This window comes from Muntiacus reevesi, chromosome X (genome assembly GCF_963930625.1).
Source record: "Muntiacus reevesi chromosome X, mMunRee1.1, whole genome shotgun sequence".
Classification (NCBI taxonomy): Eukaryota; Metazoa; Chordata; class Mammalia; order Artiodactyla; family Cervidae; genus Muntiacus; species Muntiacus reevesi.
In genome coordinates, this window is record NC_089271.1 from 34,884,056 (window position 1) to 34,911,229 (window position 27,174).

Here is a 27,174-nt window from a genome sequence, read left to right on the forward strand (position 1 = left end):
GAATGGAGAAACCTGGTGGGCTGCAGTCCATGGGGTTGCAAAGAATTGGACATGACTGAGTGGCACAGACACTCACATATAATGTTTATATGTCAATCTCATAATTTATCCCCTTCCTCCCCCCGACCCCCACCAGTAGTCGTAAAGTATCATTTATTAATTATTGTGTCTCAGATGCAATGCACAATGATGTTAATGTATTATTTAATTTAATCCTTGTAACAACTCTATAAGGCATATATTAATTACTCAGTTGCTGGGTGTAGAAATGGAGCAGTAGAATGGTTAACTATCTAGTACAAGTTCACATGTGCAGTAAATGCCCTACTTGAATTTATATCCAAAGTGATCTGCCTACACAGTGTTTGCCTTTACCCTCTTGTAAAATTTGATTTCCACTTTCCCTACAATGGATTGATTAAAAATTAAGCTCTGAGATATCAGAATACTGAATTAAATTATTTTGGCAAATTTTTGAAGCGCTTGAAGTTAAGTGAACTGTGAAGTGTTACTCTTAAGAAAATAAAGATGGAGGAACACCAAATGATTAAATAAAATGTTCATTTAAGGTTTGTCATTGACTGTGAAGGACTTACTTAACCACTTGATCTTTTGTTAGCTTTGTTTAAAATGTTGTTATTCCAGTTACCCAAATCATGTTCTTTAACTATAAGAATATATTAAAATCTCCTTATATAATAAGAAATAATATGTATTACTTACATTAGCATCTAGAGGAATTGGGTTTCCCTGGTGGCTCAGACAATAAAGAATCTGCCTGCAATGCAGGAGACCAGAGGTCAATCCCTGGGTTGGGAAGATCCCCTGCAGAAGGAAATGGCAACCCATTCCAGTATTCTTGCCTAAAAAATCCCAAGGACAGAGGAACCTGGTAGACTACAGTCCATGGGGTCACAAAAGAGTCAGACATGACTTGAGTAACTAACACTTTCACTTTTCACTTTCTAGAGGAGTTAGAAGTTTTGAGTTTTAGTTTGGGTTGGTTATTGTTTGTTTTCCTTTAAAATGGGAGAGGTGGATAATATCAGCATTTCCAAAAAAAACATTTTATGTTCCAGTAGTTCTGTGAAGTGGTTTGTGTAGGACCACATGAGGGACTCCTGTGCTTAAATAATTCTGTGCGTCACAGTGAACTACCTCCCCACTGCCAGATAAGCGAAGTAGGCATTATCAGTATATCAAGCTCTTTGAGAAGACTTCTAGTAGAAACTTGCCTGGATAATATTTTGACACACACATTATATCCCATATTTACATGATTCTTGAGCTTTTTCCTTTTGCATAGCACATAGTAAACTTTGTGCATAGTGGGGTAGGTGATCTCTAATATCCCCTACAGTGACTGTTCTACATGATTCTCAGTCATGGATTTACTTCCTCCTTAGAGTTTTCTTGCTCTCCCTGCCTTCTTCAGTTTAGGATTACATTATAAATATTCAGTTCTTTTCTCTTAAACACACCATAAAATCTGATAACACTTCATATTTTAGAAATTTCTATGAAGCTGAAAAAGCTTAAGTTATCTGATGGGGGATAAAAAACCATGTTTACAATTATTTCAATTTCACATTCTCTTTCTTTTTATTAGCTTGGACACTCCAAGGTAACATTTTTAGAGCCACGGATACTCTTTAGCAATAGCCCTCAAGGGCTAACAACTTGGAGGAAAGCCATTCTTCACAATGTAGGACAAAACCATGCTTATTTCAAGGTAATGTAGAATCTTGGAATCTTACTTGAATCAGATCATATTATAACTTGAAATATGTGTTTACTATGAGTTCTGTGCCATTAATACTTTAGCCTTTTTACATTGGCTAATGTTAATATTTTGGTTTTTCATATGAGATTTATCTGTATACATTTCATCTATTGTAAGACTTTGTCCTTTTAATTTCCCATAAAATTTGCCTCTTTGTCTGTCTCTTCCTTAGTCTCTCCTTTTTTTCTGCTCTTACCCCTCTTTTTTCTTTCTTTCTGTTGTTTTATTGAAAAAAAAAAGATGACGTAGAAAAAAATTGAAAAAATGTACATTTTTTGTTATATTCAGTATATGCTTTTCCTTTTTTCCCCTCATTTTCACTCTGTCATTAAGACTGTTATGGTAGTAAGTGGGACCTAGATCAAGACCATTCTAAAGATACTCTGTTTATAGTTATTACTTCTGATTTAATTTGTGCAGTGTGTGATATTTAAATTGAGCTTCCCTGGTGGCTCAGATAGTTAAGAATCTGACTGCAATGCAGGAGACCTAGGTTCGATCCCTGGGTGGCTCTTGTTGTTGTTGTTTTTTAAACCAACATTAAAATCTCCTAATAGTGACAGTAGAAGTTAGTATTTGAGAGCTTTCTTTCAAGCTTTATATTTACATGTCTTCTGCCCCAACAAGCAAAGGAGAATACCCTTTCTACTCTGTTGCTTCAGAATTAGTTCTGAGATCTTAGGGGATGTTCCATCATCCTAAAAATATCTTAACCAGTTTCCCTTCAAATTATTCTGACTTAAGAAATGATAAATAAACCTAAATTGGCTTCTGACAAACCATACCTTAACTCTTTTGGTAAGTTACTTTTTTGAAGGTTGAAATGATATCTTAGGCACTAGGCTATGAAGTAAATAATAAAGAAGAGGAGGTTACTTTATCATCTTGCCTTCCCACTAACTTTACTTTCAGTTTTTTAGGATCAGGGCAAAGGCAGCTGTCAAAATAGTATCTAGAATTTTGGCATCTCTTCAACAGATACATCTCATTCTTTTGTAAGTTTTTCAAAATCTCGAAGCCACTTCATTATTCTATTTGGATTGGAAGATGTCCCTGGCTGAAAGTTCTGTTTGTGGGTTAGGAGTGCAAATCCTTGTTGAAATTCTAAATGTTTGTCTGCTGTTTGAAAATCTATTTCACATCATCTCATGCCCTGTACCTGCAGGTCATCTCTCTGTGTAGTAGTGTAGAAGTAGCCTATGAAAATTTTGGAATGATAACTTTAAAGGGTAATGTCATATTTCTGCAAATTTTTGATTATAGATTTGTGACCAGAACCTTTTGTCTATGATTAAAATTGTTCCATCACAAGGAATCATCCCACTGGGGGGACTAACTGTTCTCAATATCTCCTGTACTCCTACCGTTAAAGAAAAATTTGACACAAGAGCAAAGGTATGTGTATGCATATGTGTTCTCACTCCTTATATATGTCTCTATGGATTTGTTTGGTTATGATATTTAGAATAGTAGGTATAATTTGTAGAAAATATTTTGGATGAAAGTTGCTAATGGAAGTTTCTACTAAGTTGAAATGGATACCTTTCATCAATTTGAGGCCTTTTTCACATGAACTTGGAATATTTGATATCTCTAACTTGTGACAAGGCCTCACTACTCACAAAGCAAAGGATTGTTTTCTCCATGGTATTAAAAGATGCCTTAGGAAAAAATAATCAATTTTTGGATGCTAATTCTAAATAGCTTTAATAACTATAGGAATTATAGATAAATTGTATATGAGGTTAACATCTCTATTTTATAGCACACATAAAATTTCTTACTATTTTATGTTCTGGGAATTATATGAATACAAAGATACTACCTTGATTTTAAGGACTTCTCCAAGAGTTCATTAAACAGAAAAAAAAATGTAAGATGAGTCTGTAATAAATTTTATTTATTAAATAAACTCATGGAATACTCTTAATTTTCAGTCTGATGATCAACTGTGTGCATTAACACACATTTAAAAAAATAACATGTATGCTATCATCAGATCAAAATGAATGGCCTAAGATGTATCCCCCATTTTATCCTTCAATTTCTCATAACTGTTAATTCTTAAATAACATGTAGCTTAATATAATAAATACCAATTTGCTTGGCCCTGAAATAAATAACCTAATAATTATATCCTACCTTTATAAAGAATTATGTACTGAAAGATGTTTATAAATTATATATTATGATATATGGTCTGATATTTGGACAGAATTTTTTATATACTATTCTGGAAAAAGTAAAAAATATAGTCACTAAAATATAGGTTTTACTGAGAGATTAATTGCCACTGTATTTCAGAGAACTATACTGCTTTTATAAAGTTTATCTTTTTAACATTATAATATAATGAGATTCATTTATTCATCTATTCCCTGGGTATTTATTGGGCATACATTATGTGTTAGGCTCTTCTGTACATGCTAGGAATGTAAAATTGAACAAGATAACTAGAGTCCTTGTTCTCTGAGAGTGTACAATCTGATGGAGGATGCAAACAACTCAAAATTAAAAGATAGTATAGTAAGTATAATGATGGAGAAATGTTGTAGGCTGAGGGAGTACACAGGAGAGGTTTGCAGCCAGGCTTAACATGGTCAAGGGCAGTTTCCTAGGGGAAGATGCATCTAAAAGACACTGAAGTTAAAAATCATCCAGAGAAAAGGGATAGTAGTGGTGTGAAGGAGGAGAAGAGGAAAAAGTACTTAAGGAACCATGATCAGATATAGGAGGAGAGACCGAGCTACAAGGCAGATATGAAAAAACTTAGTTTAACATAGCTTTATAGATTGAATGGATGATAGTGGAGAAAGATGTAAATATTTAGAGACCTATATAAATTTTAGGTCATACAGGTCCTTATCAACAACTTAGAAACTCAAAATTTTTTCTTATGAACTAGGAGTCTTTAAGCATGGAATTTCACAATCAGATTTGCATTTTTCAGACATCACTTGGGTTATAGAGTAGCGTGAAACTGGGACCAGTGCAGTTACTAGTCTGGTAATGATGTCCAGGCAGGAGAAGATTGTGTTCTTTGTTAGGAGACAGGATTCTAGACAAATTCATGTCAAATTTAAGAGATGAACATTTAGGGTTTGATGATTAGAAGGGGTCACATATAAGTAAAATAAGTTAGTCAAGAGTTAGACAGATGAACTACATTCAATGAGAAAGAGATTAGAGGATGAGTAGCAGATTTTAGAGGGAAATCATGAGTTTGAAGCACCTTTTGCATCCCTATGTAGAGATGTCTAATATGTCTAATAGAGAGGCCATTGCTTATGCATATTGGTCTGAAGACTAAGGATTAATTTTAGAGATAATAGAGATTATTTCTGTTACCCATATAAAGACCAAGAATGAGTGTAAGTGGGCTGAATATATTGATGAGAAGTTGAAATGATAAACTTTGTAAGAAGTTAAATAAAAAAGGAAATAGAGACAGGTAAATTGGGGCTGATCTGGAAAGAAATCACACATCACAGACTTAGATGTCCCTGTGACATGTGACATCCTAGAATTCGTGTCTCTGAAAATGGACAAGAAAGCAGGGATGATAGAGGATTGTGAGAAATAGAGGCACAGATGAGTATATGGTTTCTGGGGTCCTGAATTTGTGAGGAGTGGTATCGGTTAGGGTACAGATGAAGTCTTGGGAGATAGAAAGGTCAGCGAGCAATGAGTGAGGGTAGTGAATGTGTTATGGTAGCCTGGAATTTTTCATGACCAACGAATGTAGAGGTAAGTAAAGGCAGCCATAGGGGGTTGAGATTTATATGCAGCATTCATCAGTGAAGCACATACTGATTTGTAATTACTTCTGAAGCATTGACTTATGCTTCTTATGATTTTAGTCAAGTATTTTGTTTATGTACTATATATTCTATAAATAAAATATAGAAATCATGTAGTATTATGAATTAAGCAGTTCAGTTAATAAGACTGTCTAGATGGCACTCTGAAACAATGGTATTTTATGGTTTGTCTATAAACAATGTCACTGATGCTGTTGAAAGAGTGAAATTCATCCATAACTCTTTCGTAATTAGAGTATACATTTAGATTTAAATCTTGAAGTTGATTGCTGCCAATCTCATGTAGATAGGGCTTTCAAGGAATGATATTTTCATGCTTCTGAGATTTTGATTAGACAATTATGTGTTCATGTAATTTTCAGGCCTTGATTTTTGGGAGTTATATGCCTAAATTTTTATTTCACTATATTAATTTTCTTGAAAGAGATTGTTCAGGCAGTTCTTGGTCCACGGTTAGCCACTGCAACTTTCAACTTTTGTGACCTCAAGCCTCAGTTTTCCTCACTTGGAAACTAGGGTATTAAGAAAATACTGAAGATTAAAAAAAAAAAAGATAATGCATTTAGCAGTGTGCTTGGCCTGTATACTCAGCAATTTTTAGCTGCTCTCATTAGAATTATGGTTGTTTTGGATGTTAGTGTCTTTCTATGGAAAGAAGCATGTTGTACTTAGTTTTCTTGTTTTAATTTTGAATGTCCTGTTGAAGTTAGGTCAATACAATAAACTTACATGGAGTTTGAGGCAGTAATGTTAAGGCAAATGGGTAGAACTCTTCAATCAAATTCACAAGCTGTCAGTCCCATTTGTGGTGGAAGCTTTTAAGAGTTTAAAATTCACTTCTCTTTTTTTTTAATTTTAATTTTTAAAATTTTTTTTTCAATTATTTTTATTAGTTGGAGGCTAATTACTTCACAGCATTGCAGTGAGTTTTGTCATACATTGACATGAATCAGTCTTGGAGTTACATGTATTCCCCATCCCGATCCCCCCTCCCACCTTCCCCCCACCCGATTCCCCTGGGTCTTCCCAGTGCACCTGGCCCAAGCACCTGTCCCATGCATCCCACCTGGGCCGGTGATCTGTTTCACCATAGATAATATACATGCTGTTCTCTTGAAACATCCCACCCTCTCTTAGTTTCAAGTCTACATCCTGAGAAATAGGATGACAACTGCCAGAATAAATCTTGTGACATTTATAGTATGTTATGATTATATAAATCATAAAATGTTATATAAATATCAGGTAATATTGTACCTGAGAAGTATATGAGTATATTTTAGTGTGGTTTCTGCAGAATTTTATGTTTCTCCTAAACAGGTTGCTATTCGCCGTGCAAATGACATAGACCTTAGGATTGGTGGATCTGTTGAGGTTGCTGATATTGAAATCCACCCAGTAAGTATGTTGCCTATTGGTAGAATCAGTTTATGAGTGCAGTGATTTTTATTGATGTGTCCCTAGTCAGCCCATGTAAGTAAAAATTTTTTTATTATATAGTAGTGTGATATAGAAATTAATATATGTTATATAGATGTAAGTAATGAAGCAGAGTACTGAGCAGATTAAATGAAGGTTTAAGAATTCACCACTGAATTTAAGTATCAGAATGGTACCAAAACCATTAAATTATCTATAGGCTTCATCCTGATCCTACCCGTCTTAAGAGATAACTACATTCCTGAATTTTGTCATTATTATCTCTTTATTTTTTCTAATTGGGTTGCCACATATATATGAATTCCTTAACTGTTTATTATTTAGTTTAGTTTGTTGATTTCTCAGCTTTATAACAAAGATATATTATCTTTGGTTGGTTACTTTTAATTGAATGTTTTTAAACTTCATCTTGATTATGTGTAGCTGTATGTTATTCATTATCCCTGGTGCTTAATAATCTATTATGTAGACATACTGTAATTTGTAGACTCATTCCATTGTCCATTTAATTAGTATATCTGTTTTTTGTGTGTTTTTTTTTTAATATTACAAATACTATAGCTATGAACTTCCCTCGTAGCTCAGTCGGTAAAGAATGTGTCTGTAATGCAGGAGACCCAGGTTCAATTCCTGAGTTGGGAAAATCCCCTGGAGAAGGAAATGCTAACCCACTCCAGTATTCTTGCCTGGAAAATTGCATGGGGAGAGGAGCCTGGCAGGCTACAGTCCATGGGATCACAAGAGTCAAACACAACTTAGTGACTAAATCACCACCACCACCACAGCTATGAAATTCATGTACATATCTTCTAAGGTACTTATGTAAGAGTTTCTCTAGAGGTAGAGTTTCTGAGATTATATATATATTTGACTGCACAAGATAATTTCCATGTTTTTTCTCAAGTTTCCATTGCTCCATGTTCAGTTGCTCCATAATTTCTTTGTAAGACTTAATGTTTGCCAGTCTATTGAGTGTAAAATGGTACCTCACTGTGGTCTTGATTTGCATTTTTTTAAATTTATTTATTTTAAAATTTTTTGTTGCTCTGGGTCTTTGTTGCTTTGTGCAGGCTTTCTCTAGTTGCTGCAAATGGGGGGCCACTCTAGTTATGGTGCTTGGGCTTCTTGTTGCAGTGGCTTCTCTTGTTGTGAAGTATGGGTTCTAGGGCATTCAGGCTTCAGTAGTTAAAGCTTATGGACTCAATAGTTGTGGCTTGGAGGCTCAGTAGTTGTGACACATGGCCTTAGTTGCTCTGTGACATGTGGAATCTTCCCAGACCAGGGATCAGATCGAACCCGTGTCTCCTGCATTGACAGGTGGATTCTTATTCACTGTGCCACCAGAAAGTCCTGTATTTTCTGAACTATAATCAAATTAATTTTTTGAACTATTGTTCTGTACCCTGTATTGTTCTACAATTGGTAGAGTGCACATGCATGCTATTTTTCTTTCAGGCCAGGCCTTCAGATCTGTTCTCATCTATCCAAAGAAACTTTCCCTGATCCTTCAAAAAGCCCATATGTCCCTCCCTTGTGACATTTATAAGATGTTACAAACATCTTAATTTCTGGGAACATGTCCATTGTAGCCATAGTCATATTATTTTCAGCTTATTTGCCCTTTTATTTTTCTCTCCCCCATGACTGGTACCATTCAGGTTCTGAATTAAATTAAGTAGAAATTGATGAGGCTGCTGGTTGCCTCAGGTAGGACCTTACCACAAGTCTGCACTTTAGCAACATCACCACAATTTTAGGCTTTAAGTTACAATTTTCTAACCTTTCTTTTATTCAGCATTGAAGGCATGGTAAATCCAGACAGACTGACAGATACTAAGCTAGCTTGACTATGATAATGGTGATTTCTGGAGTATCCAGATGGTTTTTGTTTTTTTTTTAATTGCTATGGTGTCCTCCTTTGTACAACATTAGACAAATATGGAGACTTTTAGTACCATATTTCTTTGTGGCAGGCTTTGCATGTTATGGTACAACTGAGGAATTCATAGGACTTTACATTAATGTATATTTATCAATATTCCCTATTTATTTTGGATTTTTAAACATTGCTGCCTAGTTATCATTTAAAACCAGTATTCTAGTGTTTCCAGATACTGTTAGCAATACATCTAATAATTATGAGGAGAAGGAAATGGCAACCCATTCCAGTATTCTTGCCTGGAGAATCCCATGGACGGAGAAGCCTGGCGGGCTGTGGTCCATGGGGTCACAAAGAGTCAGACATGACTGAGTGAGTGGAGAGAGAGAGAGAGAATGTGTGTCTTAATATCAATTAGGGAATTTTATCCAAATGAGCCTATGGGAAAGACCAGAGTGGGATAAGAGGAATGATTTGTTGCATATATGAAGCATCAAACTTTTACTACCTGTTTTGGATTTTACAAATTTCACTTGTAGAACTGAGTTGATATTTTGCATGCTAAGTTGTTTCAGTCATATCTGACTCTTTGTGACCCTATGAACTGTAACCTGCCAGGCTCCTCTCTCCATGGGATTTCCCAGGCAAAAACACTGGAGTGGGTTGCCATGCCCTCCTCCGGAGGATCTTCCTGACCCAGGAATCGAAACTGTGTCTCTTACATCTCCTGCATTGGCAGACAGGTTCTTTACCACTAGCACCAACAACTAAAACAAATAGTGGACAGTTGACTTTAATGCCATGTTTTTCTCAACATCAGGATACTGTTGTCTCTTTCTCTTTTAATGCTGTATATGATTCTTTTACTAAGGAACTATAGGGTATCTATAGTTACTCTACCAGAAGAGGAATCCTACAGAGTTTTTTGGTATAGGCACATGCCTGTCATAAAAGTTAAAGCTAAGATACATTCAGTTAACATTCCTTATATATTTAAGCTAGATGTCAGATAGATATGATGCAAAAATGATTGAGACGTAAGATCCACTAGGAGACATAGATAAATATGCAAATCAACGGACTTGTGATGTCATAATGTAAGTAAACATAAGGAACAGTAGTCTTGAGCAGACTGTAATTAACTGTGGCTTATCCAGCTGGTGTTTTAAGGATGCATAGTATTTTATCAGGCAATTGCAAGTTAGAGTAGGGTCTTCCTAACAGAAGAGATACCTTGATAAAGACACAGAGGGTAGAAATGTCAGTATTGGTTGGAAATGACAGGTCATACAGCTTGCTGAACTATGAAGTGGTAGGGGTAAGAGTCGAGGCTGGAATATGCGGCAGGGGAAGGTCATAGTGTACTTTATGAGCCCTCCTAATGAACTTGACATTGTCCTGTAGATGGAAAAAAATCATCACATTTTAAGACAAGAAATCATGTGGTCAGATTTTCAATTAGTTTACTTGTGACTTAGTTGTAGAACAGAGAATTGGAGAAAGTCAAAATCTAGAAATGAAATGAAAGTTGCTAACTTTATATAATTGCAACAAAGATAAGAGGTGAAGGAGGCAGAATTAATGGGATTTGATAACTGATTACGTGCAGGAGAGAGAAAGAAGAAAAACATAATGAATGTGTATAGAGTTCTCATTTAATTGCTAAATCATGTCAGATTCTTTTGCGACCCCATAGACTCTAGTCTCCCAGGCTCCTCTGTCCATGGAATTTCCCAGGCAAGAATACTGGAATGGGTTGCCATTTCCTGCTCCAGGGGATCTTCCCAACCCAGGGATTGAACCTGTGTCTCCTGCATTGACAGGTAGTTTCTTTACCACTGATCCTCCTGGGAAGCCCAGTTTGTAGAGTGTGCCACCGTTAATGATGTCCTTGAAAAACATTAGAGTGTAATTTTTTATTGAGGTATAATTGAAATATAACATTATGTTAGTTTCAGGTGTACAATATGATTCAATATTTGTATATATTGTGAAATATTCACCATGGTAGGTCTAATTATCATCCGTCACCAAGCATTATCTTTTTCTTTCTAGTGATAAGGGCTTTTAAGATCTTGTGTCTTACAGTATAATTTTTAGTTTACATTGTTTTTATTAACTGTTACTCTCCCTTCTATTTATTATTTCTTTTTTTGTTTGTTTTTTAGAATAGATTTAACTTCTCTGGCACCTATATTGGTGCTACTCACATTATGCCATTTTTAGTAAAAAACAAAGGTATAACACGTGCCAGAGTAGAGTTTAATATGGAAGATGCTGATGACTTTTCACTGGATTTTGAAGGCAAAACAGGTACATATTTTATGCTATGATGATATTATTATAAAAGTAGAAGAATTTTAAGTTGCTCAAAGAAGTAATGTTGAGTACTGTGAAGGGCCATTATTCTTGATATTTTTAATGACTCAGTGCATGTTTTTCTTATATCATGTAACCCATCTTGGTTCTATTTTTATAAATACACCTGTATTAATACCAGAAGACTGGTAATACATGGCAATTAACTGTGCTTACTAATAGATATAATAGGTTAAGTATGTTATATATAAGTATATACTACAAATGAAAAGAAAATTATTAATTGCTAGTTTTAATTGCTCAAGAATTTTAGGTAAATATTTTAGATAGTTCTGTGTGTTTAACTATATATTAGGTATCTTTATGTTAAATTGTTTGAAAAAATATATTTCAGTTGTTTATCTCAGGTGTTGTCAAAGTAAGATCTATGGGCTAAATCTGGCCTGGCCCCTCTTTTTATAAATAAAAATGGGCATACTTATTTGTTTGTATATTATTTATGGATACTTTTATAATGGCAGAGTTGAATAGTTGTGACAGAAACCATATGGCTTGCAAAACCTAAAATATTTACTGTCGAAACCCTTATCGAAAACTGTTTGCCAACCATTGCTTTAGTCATTTTTTATTCAGCATATATTTGTTGAATACCAATTATAGATCAGATACTAGCTTATGAGTCTATAAAGACAATAATACATCTTACTTATTCTCCAACAGTGAATAGTAAGTTTATCAGTCAAGGTCTTAGTAGTGAATAAATGACTGACTTCAAGCATTTAACTGAAGATTATTTAATGAAAGGAATTAGGTATGGACCTGGGAGCCAGGTTTAAAGGAACTGACATGGATAGAAGTTGTTTCTACCTCTACCTAAAGGACCAAGGTGAGGCAGGATGTCGGAGCCCTATGAGTGGTGAAACTGTAAAAGAGAGGCCATCTGATAAAAGCTGTAATTATTTCTAAAAATATTATTTAAATTATTAAAAGTTATTTTTAAAAAATCCTTGGCAGAATTGTAGGGAAAATGTGAGGGCATAAATACCTTCTATCCTCTGATACCTTGCTGGCATCTCCCTGTGGTTGAACCAAATCAGAGGCAGAAGAGCTAGGAGCCTCAATAAATCAGTCTGTAGAAGTTAGGACAGAGGAGAGCAGAGAAAGATGGCTATTGGATCTAAGTAACAAATGGTTACCACCTATATAACACCAGGAGAGAGAGAAATGAAGTATTGGGTAATTACCATATAGTATGGTGGATGCTTCAAGACAAGTCAGTTAATGGCGCTAAGTAACATATGTTAAGGGGAACTAGCTGAAAATCAGCACTAGGAAAAATTTCTTGGAGAAACTGATGCTTCATCTGGATTTAGAAGAATGAGGAGCGATACAGAGAAGGGGATAGAAAAGAATGAAAGTAAAGGTGTAGAAACAAGTCAGTATGACAAGTAGTTGGAAATATCTAGAATATAGGAGTACAGGACTAGAGGAGCAATTGAAACCCAGGTAACTAACATTCTTTTCTGGACATTTATTCTAGGGGCTGTTGTTGTTTAGTCCCTAAGTTGTTTCCCCTTTTGTGACCCATGGACTATAGCTGGCCAGTCTCCTCTGTCCATGAGATTTCCCAGGCAAGAATACTGGAGTGGGTTGCTCTTTCCTTCTCCAGGGGATCTTCCTGACCCAGGGGTCAAACCCACATATCTTGCATTGGCAGGCAAATTCTTTACCACTGAGCCACCAAGGAATCCATTCTAGAGGTTAGGCAGTTTGGTTATAGGATTGATATCTAGGCAATGGTGTGAGTTGGCTTGCCCTTCACTAATTTTCCTTTTGGACTGAAGTTGAAAATAGCCTGGGGGAAAATGTGGGGATGGAAAGGGTAAGACCAGAGACAGGGAGATCAGTTAGGTGTAGTGGCCATACAGGTGGGAAATGATGAGAGCCTGGGCTCAGACTTTGATGTTGGGGAAGGAAAGGAGGAGATTGCCAAAGGTGCTTAGAAATTAGAAATGCTCCGATGTGGTCATCAAGTGGACGTGTGTATTAGGGAAGAGGAAGAAATTTTGGATCATTCCCAGTTTTTGACTGTAAGTGACAGGTGCCTAGATGAACAATTCATAGTTGATATAATGTGGGAGCATTAAAAAAGCAAGAGACATTACTTTGCCAGCAAAAGTCCGTATAGTCAAGGCTATGGTTTTTCCATTAGTCTTGTATGAATGTGAGAGTTGGACTATAAAGAAGGCTGAGTGCCAAAGAATTGATGCTTTCGAACTATGGTGTTGGAGAATACTCTTGAGAGTCCCTTGGACTGGAGGGAGATCAAACCCGCCAATCCTAAAGGAAATCAGTCCTGAATATTCATTGGAAGGACTGATGTTGAAGCTGAAGCTCCAATACTGTGGCCACCTGATGTGAAGAACTGACTCATTGGAAAAGACCCTGATGCTGGGAAAGATTGAAGACAGGAGGAGAAGGGGATGAAAGAGGATTAGATGGTTGTATGTTGTCACCGATTCAATGGACATGAGTTTGAGCAAGCTCTGGGATTTAGTGATGGACAGGGAAGCCTGGCGTGCTGCAGTCCATGGGGTTGCAAAGAGTCAGACAGGACCAAGCAACTGAACTGAATAATATGGGAAAAGGAATAGGTCTAGGCGAGCATGCTGTGTTTGCAGGGACTGTGGAATAGCCCAAGAATGATGACAGTAAACATTAGGAAATCTATATGAATTTTATATTCATTTTTGAAAAATTTGGATGTGAAACTTTAATTGCCTTAACATTTTTGCTCTGATTGCCTCATATGCTTTCATGCATCTTGCTAATGGTTCACAGACTCTTCCTGTTTATTCTGTAGAGCTACTCAACAAGGTGCATTTCTTTCCACAGTTCTGCCTTAGCCCTAGCTCAAATTTCCCTTCTAGGCCACTGCATCTTCTTTTAAAATGCTTTCCCAGCCTCCAAGCCTTTTTCCCTCACACCTATACCAGAGAGTGATCTCTTTCACATAAAGATCTTATCCCATCTGAAAAGCTTTGTTGGTTTCCTATTTCCAGTAGCATTGGGTCTCAACAGCAAACTGTTGACACAGTCTTAGGATGTACATAAGTCGATCTTAATAATAATTATTAATAAAGTTTATAATTGCAATAAAGTTTATACTTAAAATGTCCAGAAAATACATTTTATTAATATGAGTATATTAACACATAAACATCCTTCTGTGACAAAAATTGTAGCTTGTATTAAAAAGAGCCTTGTACTTGTTTGTCGTCTTTACTGTGAGCTCATGAGCTCAATGACTACAGTTCCAAATTTTGCTTTCTGCTAGAGTTGTCTGATGTAACTCTCTGCATGTTGTAGGCACTCAGGAAGTATTTATTAATGCTATGTTGGATTACTGCATTTCACAGTTTATATGTTTATATATACTACAGATATATTTAAGAATATCTGTTTTATTATATTTTATATATTTGAGATATATAGTCATTCTAGGTGGGTATTCTTTGCTGTATAATATGTATTTTTTTCCACACCACAAACATGTTTGTCTTAATTAACACTTAATGGATTTTTTTGGTCCATTAGTCTAATGGTTTTTATATCATACATCAAGTTGAGTGAGATTTTACCTGGATGGAGAAGGGTGGAATGAATTATTTAAGTTTATTTCCAGACAGGAGTAATTGAAATTATCATTCCTTGGATTAATCTGAAAACTTCAGGGAGAAAAAGCGATTTTAGAATTGTTTAGATGAAGATAGATATTCCATTGTAGCTAGCATTCAGTCTTTAAGAACTTATTTTAGAGGTTTATTTAAATGGTTATAATTTTTTACCCTGAAGTTTGTGTTGCTTTTTGACAGTTGTGTGTATTTTCACCCAATGCCTTTGTTTTTGAAGTTATGCCGTTACATTGAAATTTTTCCTTGTACAAAATTGTGTCTATCTTCTTTGTGAATTCTATAAGGCATCAGAGGAGGTCTGGTTCTTCCCCTCTCCATCTTTGCTGGAGAGGGAGTCTCAATTCCTCAGACCTAAGATTCAGTCAGTTATTTGACCTTGACCTTTACAACTTTTTACACTCATCTGAATAAGACTGTGATAGCCTTCTTAAGCTTTGGAAATTTTTAAAATAGGTTTACCCTCTCTTTTTGCTGATTGAGTATATGTCCAACTCTTTGCAACTCCATGGACTGCAGCATGCCAGGCTTCCCTGAACATCACCATCTCCTGGAGTTTGCCCAAGTTTATGTCCATTGAGTCAGTGATGCCATTCAGCCATCTCATCTTCTGTCATCCCCTTCTCCTCCTGCCTTCACTCTTTCCCAGCATCAGGGTTTTTTCCAGTGAGTCAGCTGTTCTCATCAGGTGGCTAAAGTATTGGAGCTTCAGCTTCAACATCAGTCCTTCCAATGAGTATTCAGGGTTGATTTCCTTTAAGATTGACTGGTTTGATCTCCTTTCAGTCCAAGGGACTCAAGAGTCTTCTTCAGCACCACAGTTTGGAATCAATTCTTTGGCACTCAGCCTTCTTTATGGTTCAGCTCTCACATCTGTACATGACTACTGGAAAGACCATAGCCTTGACTATATGGACCTTTGTTGACAACGTGATGTCTTTGCTTTTTAATACACTGTCTAGGTTTGTCATAGCTTTCCTGCCAAGAAGCAATCATCTTCTAATTGCATGGCTGCAATCACCATCTGCAGTGATTTTAGAGTCTAAGAAGAGGAAATCTCTCACTGCTTCTACCTTTTCCCTTTCTATTTGTTGTAAAGTGATGGAACCAGATGCTATGATCTTAGGGTTTTTTTTAATATTGAGTTTTAAGTCATCGTTTTCACTCTCTTCTTTCACCCTTATCAAGAGTCTTTTGTTCCTCTTTGTTTTCTGCCATTAAAGTGGTATCATTTGCATTTCTGAGGTTGCTGATTTCTCTCCCAGAAATCTTGATTCCAGCTTGTAACTCATCCAGCCTGGCATTTTGCATGATGTGTTCTGTGTATATGTGATCTGTTAAATAAATAGAGTGGCAATAAACAGCCTTGTACTCCTTTCTCAATTTTGAACCAGTCAGTTGTTCCATATAAGGTCCTAACTGTTGAGATAGTAACGAAGCAGCCTTATGCGGCCCTACACAGATGATTCAGCAACTACTTTTTAATTGTTATGAATGTTTTGCTGAGGTTTCTCAAAGTTTCATCTCCACATTTAGCAGTAATACTTAGATATATATCTGGCATTTTTTAAAAGTGTCTTTTTTTTTCTGGTCTTACAGGAATATTCACAAACCCTGCATCTCCTAACATATTTTTCTTGGACTTAGAGAAAGAGACATCTGTGGAGTGTGACATAGCATTTTCTCCCAAAGAAGTAAGTTCAGCATTCTATTACTCATATTACTGGAGAGCAGTGGAGTTAAAATAATCCTAACTAAGAAGCTATCAAAGGTGGTTAAGCTCTTTTTGTAGTGGATCATTTTCTACTTGTGAGCATGCCTGCGTTCAGTAAAATGGTTGCCAGTGGAGTCTGGCTTCATGCTTGCAATGTATCTCAGGAGGTACAGAGGACACACATAAGGATTCTATATGGGTTTCTGGTCTCAATTATGCTTTCTGGAAAATTTAAGATATGACATGTTGTGAAGGAGAGCAAAGTTGAGGCTAACCCCCAAATCACTGATATTCGAGCAAGCATGTGCTTTGTGCTTGTCTTTGAGTAGGGTGTGCCTGAGGCTGTTGGAACCATCACCTGAAATCACCAAAGACATGCAGTGAAGATTTAAGAGGGGTAAGGCAATGGCAACCAACTCCAGTACTCTTGCCTGGAGAATCCCATGGGCAGAGGAGCCTGGTGGGCTGCAGTCTATGGGGTCGCACATAGTCACACGACTGAAGCGACTTAGCAGCAGTAGCAGCAGCATCAGCTATGCCACTGGTTATTGGATAGCATTCCTTGATGTTCAGTGATTTAAAAACATCAACAAAAATAACAAAGGAAGAAAATCAAAGGGAAAAAAAAAAAACCTTTCCTAGAATGTCCCATGAGGAAAGGATACCACTGGAAACATTTCAGGGACAATCTGTGATATGCTTTTTCTTTGAAGGCAATAGAAGTGCCAAAGAGAGAACTTCTTGCTACCATTATATGGAAAGGCATGTTGCCGTATCCTTCCAAACAAGAATCAGACTGTTTATATGGCAATTAGAGTACAAGACTCTTATGTCAAAACATTTTTTTATGTCCCAGCATAACTGGCATGATGCCTTGTATAGATAGAATAAGTGAAAGGAATTAATAACACAATAAGAAGATGTAGTGAATGCTAACAAAGTATATCTTTAGTAACACATTTCTAAGTAATGTTACTTAACTACAGAATTTACTGAGATTAAAATCTTATTTTTGAAGCAATAATAGCTGTTATTTAGCTTTCAGGAGGAAAAATGTTAAGAAAATATATTGATACATTAAGATTTGAGAAGATGCTAAAGATTAATTTTGCCTTCTTAGTTGCAATACTTAAATTGGGATATATGCTATGGGTGCACATATGGTTCACATGGAATTATACTGTCTACAGAGTTCACTATGGTCTGTTCTATTTTTTATCAAGATAATTGCTTTACAAAATTTTATTGTTTTCTGTCAAACCTCAACATGTATCAGCTGTAGGTGTGTGTGTATATATATATATATATATATATATATATATATATATATATATAAATCCCCTCCCTTTTGAACCTCCCTCCCATTTCCCGCCCCATGCCACACCTCTAGATTGATACAGAGCCCCTGTTTGAGTTTCCTGAGCCATACAGCAAATTCCCATTGGCTATCTATTTTATATATGGTAATGTAAGTTTCCATGTTACTCTTTCCACACATCTCACCCTCTCCTCCCCTCGCCCCATGTCCATAAGTCTGTTCTACGTGTCTGTTTCTCCACTGCTGCCCTGTAAATAAATTCTTCAGTACGACTTTTCTAGATTCTATATATATGTATTAGAATACGATATTTATCTTTCTCCTTCTGACTCACTTCACTCTGTGTAATAGGTTCTGGGTTCATCCACCTCATCAGAACTGACTCAAATGCATTCCTTTTTATGGCTGAGTAATATTCCCTTGTGTATATGTACCACAACTTCTTTTGCCATTCATCTGTCGATAGACATCTATGTTGCTTCCATGTTCTGGCTATTGTAAATAGTGCTGCAATGAACAATGGGATACATGTGTCTCTTTCAGTTTTGGTTTCCTCAGAACATATGCCAAGGAGTGGGATTGCTGGGTCATGTGGTTTTATTCCTAGTTTTTTAAGGACTCTCCATACGGTCTTCCTTAGAGGTTGTATCAATTTACCTTCCCACCAACAGTGCAAGAGCATTCCCTTTTCTCTACATCCTCTCCAGTATTTATTGTTTGTAGACTTATTGATGATGACCATTCTGACTGGTCTGAGGTGATATCTCATTGTAGTTTTGATTTGTATTTCTCTCATAATGAGCAGTGTTGAGCATCTTTTCATATGTTTGTTAGACATCTGTCTTCTTTGGAGAAATGTCTGTTTAGGTCTTTTTCCCACTTTTTGATTGGGTTGTTTATTTTTTGGCATTGAGTTGTATGAGCTGCTTATATATTTTGGAAATTAATCCTTTATCAATTGTTTCATTTGCTATTATTTTCTCCCATTGTGAGGGTTGTCTTTTCACCTTGCTTATAGTTTCCTTTGTGGTGCAAAAGCTTTTAAGTTTAATCAGGTCCCACTTGTTTACTTTTGTTATTTCTATTACTCTAGGAGGTGGGTCACAGAGGATCTAGCTTTAATTTATGTCATTGAGTGTTCTGCCTATGTTTTCCTCTAAGAGTTTTATAGTTTCTGTCTTACATTTAGGTCTTTAATCCATTTTGAGTTTATGTTTGTGTATGGTGTTAGGAAGTGTTCTAATTTCATTCTTTTACATGTAGCTGTCCAGTTTTCTCATCATCATTTATTGAAGAGACTGTCTTTGCCCCATTGTATATTCTTCCCTCCTTTGTCAAAAATAAGGTACCCATAGGAGCATGGGTTTATTTCTGGCCTTTCTATCTTGTTCCATTGGTCTAGATTTCTGTTTTCATGCCAGTACCATCCTGTCTTGATGACTGTAGCTTTGTAGTCAGGAAGGTTGATTCCTCCAGCTCCATTCTTCTTTCTCAAGACTGCTTTGCCTATTTGGGGTCTTTTGTGTTTCTATATGAATTGTGAAATTTTTGTTCTAGTTCAGTGAAAAATGCCATTGGTAATTTGATAGGGATCACATTGAATCTGTAGATTGCATTTGGTAATATAGTCATTTTCACAATATTGATTGTTCCTACCCAGAAACATGGAATATCTCTCCATCTGTTTATGTCATCTTTGATTTCTTTCATCAGTGTTTTATAATTTTCTGTGTACAGTATTTTTGTCTCCTAAGGTAAGTTTATTCCTTGATATTTAATTCTTTTTGTTGCAGTGGTGTATGGGATTGATTCCTTAATTTCTCTTTCTGATTTTTCATTGTTAGTATATAGAAATGCAAGTGATTTCTGTGTATTGATTTTGTATCCTCCAACTTTGCTAAATTTACTGATTAGCTCAAGTAATTTTCTGATACTATCTTTAGGGCTTTCTATGTACAGTATCGTGTCATCTGCAAACAGTGAGAGATTTGCTTCTTTTCTGACCTGGATTCTTTTTATTTATTTTTCTTCTCTGATTGCTATGGCTGGGACTTCCAGAACTATGTTGAATAGCAGTGATGAAAGTGCATACCTTTGTCTTATTTCTGATCTTAGGGAGAATGCTTTTAATTTTTCACCATTGAGGATAGTCTTTACTGTAGGCTTATCATATATGGCCTTTACTATGTTGAGATAGGTTCCTTCTGTGCCCATTATTTGAAGAGTTTTAATCATAAATGGGTGCTGAATTTTGTCAAAGGTTTTTTCTGCATCTATTGAGATTATCATATGGTTTTTATCTTTCAGTTTGTTAATATGGTGTATCACATTGATTGATTTGCATATATTGAAGAATCCTTGCATCCCTGCAATAAACCCAACTTGATCATGGTGTATGAGCTTTTTTATGTGTTCCTGAATTCTGATTGCTAAAATTTTGTTGAGGATTTTTGCACCTATGTTCATCAGTGATATTGACCTGTAGTTTTCTTTTCTTGTGTTGCCTTTGTCTGGTTTTGGTATCAGGGTGATGGTGGCCTTGTACAATGAGTTTGGAAGTATTCCTTCCTCTGAAATTTTTTGAAAGAGTTTTAGAAGGATAGGTATTGCCTCTTTTCTAAATATTTAATAAAATTCTCCTGTGAAGCCATCTGGTCCTGAGCATTTGTTTTCTGGGAAATTTTTGATCACAGCTTCAATTTCAGTACTTGTAATTGGGTTGTTCATAATTTCTATTTCTTCCTGGTTCAGTCTTGGAAGATTGAACTTTTCTAAGAATCTGTCCATGTCTTCCAGGTTATCCATTTTATTGCCATACAGTTGTTCATAATAGTCTCTTATAATCCTTTGTATTTCTGCATTGTCTGTTGTAACCTCTCCTTTTTCATTTGTAATTTTGTTGATTTGATTCTTCTCCCTTTTTTTCTTGATGAGTCTGGCTAAAGATTTGTCAATTAATCTTCTCAAAGAACCAGCTTTTAGTTTTATTAATCTTCACTACTGTTTCTTTCATTTCTTTTTCATTTATTTCTGCTTGGATCATTATGGTTTCCTTCCTTCTACTAATTTTGGGATGTTTTGTTCTTTTTCCAATTGCTTTAGATGTAAAGTTAGGCTGTCTATTTGATGTTTTTCTTGTTTCTTGAGGTAGGATTGTATTGCTATAAAATTTCCTCTTAGAACTGCTTTTGCTGCATCCCATAAGTTTTGAGTTGTCATGTTTTCATTATCATTTGTTTCTAGAAATATTTTGATTTACCTTTTGATTTCTTCAGTAACCTGTTGGTTATTTAGAAATGTATTGTTTAATCTCCACGTGTTTGTGTTTTTAGTTTTTTTTCTTGTAATTGATATCTAGTCTCATAGCATTTTGGTCAGAGAAGATGCATGATATGATTTCAATTTTCTTAAATTTCCTAAGGTTTGATTTGTGACTCAAGATGTGGTCTATCCTGGAGAATGTTCCATGTGCACTTGAGAAGGTTGCATTTGGATGGAAGGTCCTGAAGATTTCAAGGAGATCCTTCTCATCTAATGTATCATTTAAGACTTGGGTTTCCTTATTAATTTTCTGTTTTTTTCATCTGTCCATTGGTGTGAGTAGGGTGTTAAAGTCTCCTGCTATTATTGTGTTACTGTCAATTACTCTTTTTATGTCTGTTAGTGTTTGTCTTATGTATTGAGGTGCTCCTATGTTGGGTACATAGATATTTACAATTGTTATGTCTTCCTCTTGGATTGATCCCTTGACCATTATGTAGTGTCCTTCCTTTTCTCTTGTATTCTTCTTTACTTTAAGGTCTATTTCATCTGATATGAGGTTTGCTCCTCCAGCTTTCTTTTGCTTCCCATTTACATGGAATATATTTTTCCATCCTCTCACTTTCAGTCTATATGTGTCTTTAGGTCTGAAGTGGGTTTCTTGTAGACAGCATGTATATGGGTCTTGTTTGTGTATCCATTCAACCAGTATTTTTCTTTTGGTTGGAGCATTTAATCTGATTACATTTAAAGTAATTATTGATATACATGTTCCCATTGCCATTTTCTTAATTGTTTTTGGTTAATTGTGTAGATCTTTTCCTTCTCTTCTGTTTCTTGACCATCAGTTCAGTTCAGTCGCTCAGTTGTGTCTGACTTTGTGACCCCATGGAGTGCAGCACACCAGGCTTCCCTGACCATCATCAACTCCCAGAGTTTACTCAAACTCATGTCCATTGAGTCAGTGATGCCGTTTAATCATCTCATCCTCTGTCGTCCCCTTCTCCTCCTACCTTCACTCTTTCCCAGTATCAGGGTATTTTCAAATAAGTCAGTTCTTCGCATCAGGTGGCGAACGAATTGGAGTTTCAGCTTCAGTATCAGTCCTCCCAATGAATATTCAGGACTGACTTCCTCTAGGATGGACTGGTTGGATCTCCTTGCAGTCAAAGGGACTCTCAAGAGTCTTCTCCAACACCACAGTTCAAAAGCATCAATTCTTTGGCACTCAGCTTTCTTCATAGTCCAACTCTCACATCCATATATGACTACTGGGAAAACCATAGCTTTGACTAGACAGACCTTTGTTGACAAAGTAATGTCTCTGTTTTTTAATATGCTGTCTAGTTTGGTCATAGTTTTTCTTCCAAGGAGCAAGCATCTTTTCATTTCATGGCTGCATTCACCATCTGCAGTGACTTTGGTTTCCAAAAAGAATAGTCTGTCATAAAACCTTTTAACATTTGTTGTAAAGCTGGTTTGGTGGTACTGAATTCTTTTAACTTTTGCTTGTCTGAAAAGCTTTTTTTTCCTCCATCAATTTTGAATGAGAACCTTGCTGGGTACAGTAATCTTGGTTGTAGATTTTTCCTTTTCAGTACTTTACATATATCCTGCCATTTCCTTCTGGCCTGAAGTTTCTGCTGAAAGATCAGCTGTTAAATGTGTGGGGTTTCCCTTTTATGTTACTTGTTGCTTTTCCTTTGCTGCTTTTAATATTCTTTCTTTGTGTTCAGTCTTTGTTAGTTTGATTAGTATGTGTCTTGGCATGTTTCTCCTTGGGTTTATCCTGTATGGAACTCTTTGCAGCTCTTGGACTTGATTGACTATTTCCTTTTCCATGTTGGGGAAATTTTCAACTATAATCTCTTCAAAAATTTTGTCATACCCTTTATTTTTCTCTTCTTCTTCTGGGATCTCTATAATTTGAATGTTGGTGCATTTGATATTGTCCCTGAGACCTGTGCAATTATCCTCAGTGGTTTTTATTCTTTTTACTTTATTCTGCCCTTCAGAAATTATTTCCACCATTTTATCTTCCAGCTCACTGATTCATTCTCCTATTTCAGATATTCTGCTATTGATTCCTTCTAGAGTATTTTTAATTTCAGTAACTGTGTTGTTTGTTTGTTTATTCTTTAATTCTTCTAGGTCTTTGTTAATTGATTCTTGCATTTTCTCCATTTTGTTTTCAAGCTTTTTGATCATTATTTTTTACTTTACTATCATTATTCTGAATTATTTTTCCAGTAGTTTGCCTATTTCCTCTTCAGTTATTTGGACTTCTGTATTTCTAGTTTGTTCCTTCATTTGTGTAGTATTTGTCTGTCTTTTCCTTCTTTCTTTTTTTTTTTTTTGAACTTATTGTGTTTGAAGTCTCCTTTTCCCAGGCTTCAGGGTTGAATGCCTTCTTCCTTTTGGTTTCTGCCCTCCTAAGGTTAGTCCAGTGGTTTGTGTAAGCTTCTTATAGGGTGAGATTTGTGCTGAGTTGATGTTCATTTGTTTGTTTTTCCTCTGATGGGCAAGGCTGAGTGAGGTGGTAATCCTGTGCTGATGATTTGGTTTGTATTTTTGTTTTGTTTGTTGTTTAGATGAGGCATCCTGCACAGGGTGCTACTGGTGGTTGGGTGATGCCAAGTGTTGTATTACAGTGGTTTCCTTTGTGTGAGTTCTCACTATTTGATACTCCCTAGGTTTAGTTCTCTGGTAGTCTAGGGTCTTAGAGTCAGTGCTCCCACTCCAAAGGATCAGGGCTGGATCTCTTGTATTAAAAAGTGAATCCATATGTTTCTGACTCCAAGTCACTGGACTGGCAGGAAAGCCACCTGATTTGACAGCAGAACTCTCCCCAGGCAGGAAGCATCAGGTACCTGATCCTGAAGAGGAATATCCTGATGATGGTGAAAGTTTGTTGCTGAACCATGGAAGACACCAGGATTCTTGGCCTCCTGAGGAAAAGAATTCAATCCAGGGCCAGAGACAAGGCTTGATCGCTCAGAGTTTTGGTGTAATAAAATTTTATTAAAGTATAAAAGAGATAGAGAAAGTTCTGACATAGACATCAGAAGGGGGCAGAAAGAGTGCCCCCTCACTAGTGTTAGCAATGGAGTTATATACTTTTAATTAGTTACTACAGTGAATCAAAAGGATGTCTGGAGGTTGTAAAGACCTCACTAGACCCACTCCCTTAATTTGCACCTTAAGATAACAGGATGAGCCAGAAGGGTTTTTCCAGAGACTGTCCTCAAGCAGGATACATTACTGTTATATAATCCTAAGGAATGTAGAGGGACAAAAAAAGTTTGTCCTTTCCTCCTCCTTGAGAATTCCAGACCCCTCTCTCCATGGGGACCCCTGGACTTCTTATCAACCTGCCTAGGAATTGACTCTCTCAATGGGATTTAAGGTGCTAATGCAGGGGAAAAAGCAGCAGCAGCTCACATGGAGTAGGTGCTCTGGTGCAGTCATCACTTGCTTCTTTCCTCCTTCTGGTTCCAGGTATGTGTTTTATTCTGGAACATGATGCCACATCACTGCTCTGTGTTCCCAGCTTCCATTCTAGCTTCGCAAGGTGTCACTGACGTTCTTAAGAGGAAGAATTGATTAGCCTGTCCCTTCTTCATGTTTCATCACAAAGATGGTCCTGGGTAGCCATGAGATGAGTAGCTCTCCATTCCTGCCTGCCAAAATCTTAGAAGTTTCTATAGAGGACTTAACTGGATTCAGTCAGATATACTGTCCAGATGGTCTTAAAAACACCTACTCTCCCAAGACTAGGTGTGAGGCAGCGTCCAGCTCTGGAAAAGACAGAGGAACTCCCATCACAAAGACAGAGGACAGGGTCAGACCCTCGGGTTACGCTGTGGAGCTCTGGTGTCAGCCAGCAGTCCTGTTCTAGTTTTGACTAGTGTAGGCTACTTTTCTGATATTAAAGAAGATGAAAAATTTTGCTTTTATATACATTGTTGCATTATACAACATTATGATGTATACCATGCTATGTTTGGTTTTCACAGGTTTAGTATATAATATTCATCTATTCAATACATCCATGGACCAATGACATTTAGATAGATACTGTTTAGCAAGGTTAACCAGAAGAAAGAGAACATCTTTGCTTTTTTTGAAAAAATCACTTTAGGAATAATTTCCTTTGGCCTAATTTAGGCTGTCAGATAATATCAGAATACTAATGTTATTTAGATTTTCCTTTTATCTTTTCAGCAGAGGATTTTGAAGTGCATGGCATATTGTCAAATTGTTACAATTATTTGTTGAATAACACAATCTGTGACTTTCTTATTTTAAACAAAAGCATAATCAACAAGTTATTTAAAGAGATGCAGAGGATGTTTATCTTCTTAATTTTTGCAGTATTTTAATATCTTTCAAAGCCTGCTCAACTCTCACATTTCCTAACCATTTGCAAATTTTCTCAGCATCAACTTATATTTCAATCTTGCATGTCAATAATATTCTCCTGATTATTTAAGTCTTTTGTCAAAATTAAATGGAAATTTTAGAAGGCAGAAAGAAAACATAAACAATAAATAAATCCTGATAAATAACAATAACCATTGCTTGTATTTTGGAGTGTCTTTGTTTCTTCTATCTCTAATTATAATGAAATAATACTTTATGAGCATTTTTAACCTGTACTTTTTTTAGTGAATGTATTAACTGAAATGTTATGAGTTGCTTTTTGTATCATCAAATATTCTAAATGTAATTTAATTTTTAAGGATGATATTTTATGGCTATACTATGTCAGCATTATTAAGCTAAGAGTTTTTTGCAAACTAAGTTATTATATTTAAGATTTTTCCATTTTTTGACTTTATAAATGAGTCTGTAAGAAATGTCGTTGTAGATAACTTTTCATGTTATATGCTTTCGTTATATTTTCATAGAAGTAAAAAAATTGGATCAAACTCTACGTACATATTTTAGACTGCTGATATATGTTGTCAAATTGCTCTTCAGAAAGGTTATACCAATAGTATTCGCCACTTGTAACAGTAAATGTTGCTTACTTTCTTCTTTCATTGTGCAACTGGGATGCATCAATTATATATATAATTGGTGTATAGTATATATATATATACAATATATATGTAGTGTAGTATATACATCATCAGTGTATATAGTATTCTGCCAGCCCCATAGATGAAAGGTGAATTTTTAAATTGCATTTAATATTCTTTGATTCTTCTTGCATAATAAGACACCATACAATAGTAATGATTTATTTGCTAACAATTTGACCTGCTTGCTGCTATTAATAATGGTAACATTATATTGATTGATTTTTTTATGTTATGGAGTATAATCCTTTTTATCTATTTCTGGATAGCTTCCTAGTATTATCTTGAATTTTGCATCCCTATTCATAAGGAGTATTGATATATAGTTTCCTTTCCTTCAGCTGTCTTTGTCTGGTTTTAGTATCAGGGTAATAGTGACTTCTTAGAATGAGTTGAGAGGAGTTTTCTCCTCTTCTATTTTTGAAACAATTATGAAGGATTATTCAGTTCAGTTGCTCAGTCATGTCCGACTCTGCGACCCCATGAACCGCAGCACGCCAGGCCTCCCTGTCCATCACCAACTCCCAGAGTCCACCCAAACCCATGTCCATTGAGTCGGTGATGCCATCCAACCAGCTCATCCTCTGTCATCCCCTTCTCCTCCTGCCCTCAATCTTTCCCAGTATCAGGGTCTTTTCCAATGAGTCAGCTCTTCATATCAGCTGGCCAAAGTATTGGAGTTTCAGCTTCAACATCAGTCCTTCCAATGAACACCCAGGACTGATTTCCCTTAGGATAGACTGGTTGGATCTCCTTGCAGTCCAAGGGACTCTGAAGAGTCTTGTCCAACACCACAGTTCAGAAGGAAAAACCATAACCTTAACTAGACGGACCTTTATTGACAAAGTAATGCCTCTGCTTTT

The 27,174-nt window shown here is 36.0% G+C and overlaps 1 protein-coding gene across 1 annotated transcript in view; it reads left to right on the forward strand.

Annotated features, from left to right (window-relative positions):
* Positions 1-27,174, forward strand: part of CFAP47 (cilia and flagella associated protein 47) — a 490,506-nt gene that overhangs the window by 65,636 nt on the left and 397,696 nt on the right. Inside the window, exons 17-21 of the mRNA XM_065916701.1 lie at positions 1,610-1,732; positions 3,047-3,178; positions 6,925-7,002; positions 11,092-11,236; positions 16,534-16,628. Of these exons, the coding sequence (XP_065772773.1) occupies positions 1,610-1,732; positions 3,047-3,178; positions 6,925-7,002; positions 11,092-11,236; positions 16,534-16,628 (573 nt within the window). The remainder of the gene's footprint in view (positions 1-1,609; positions 1,733-3,046; positions 3,179-6,924; positions 7,003-11,091; positions 11,237-16,533; positions 16,629-27,174) is intronic.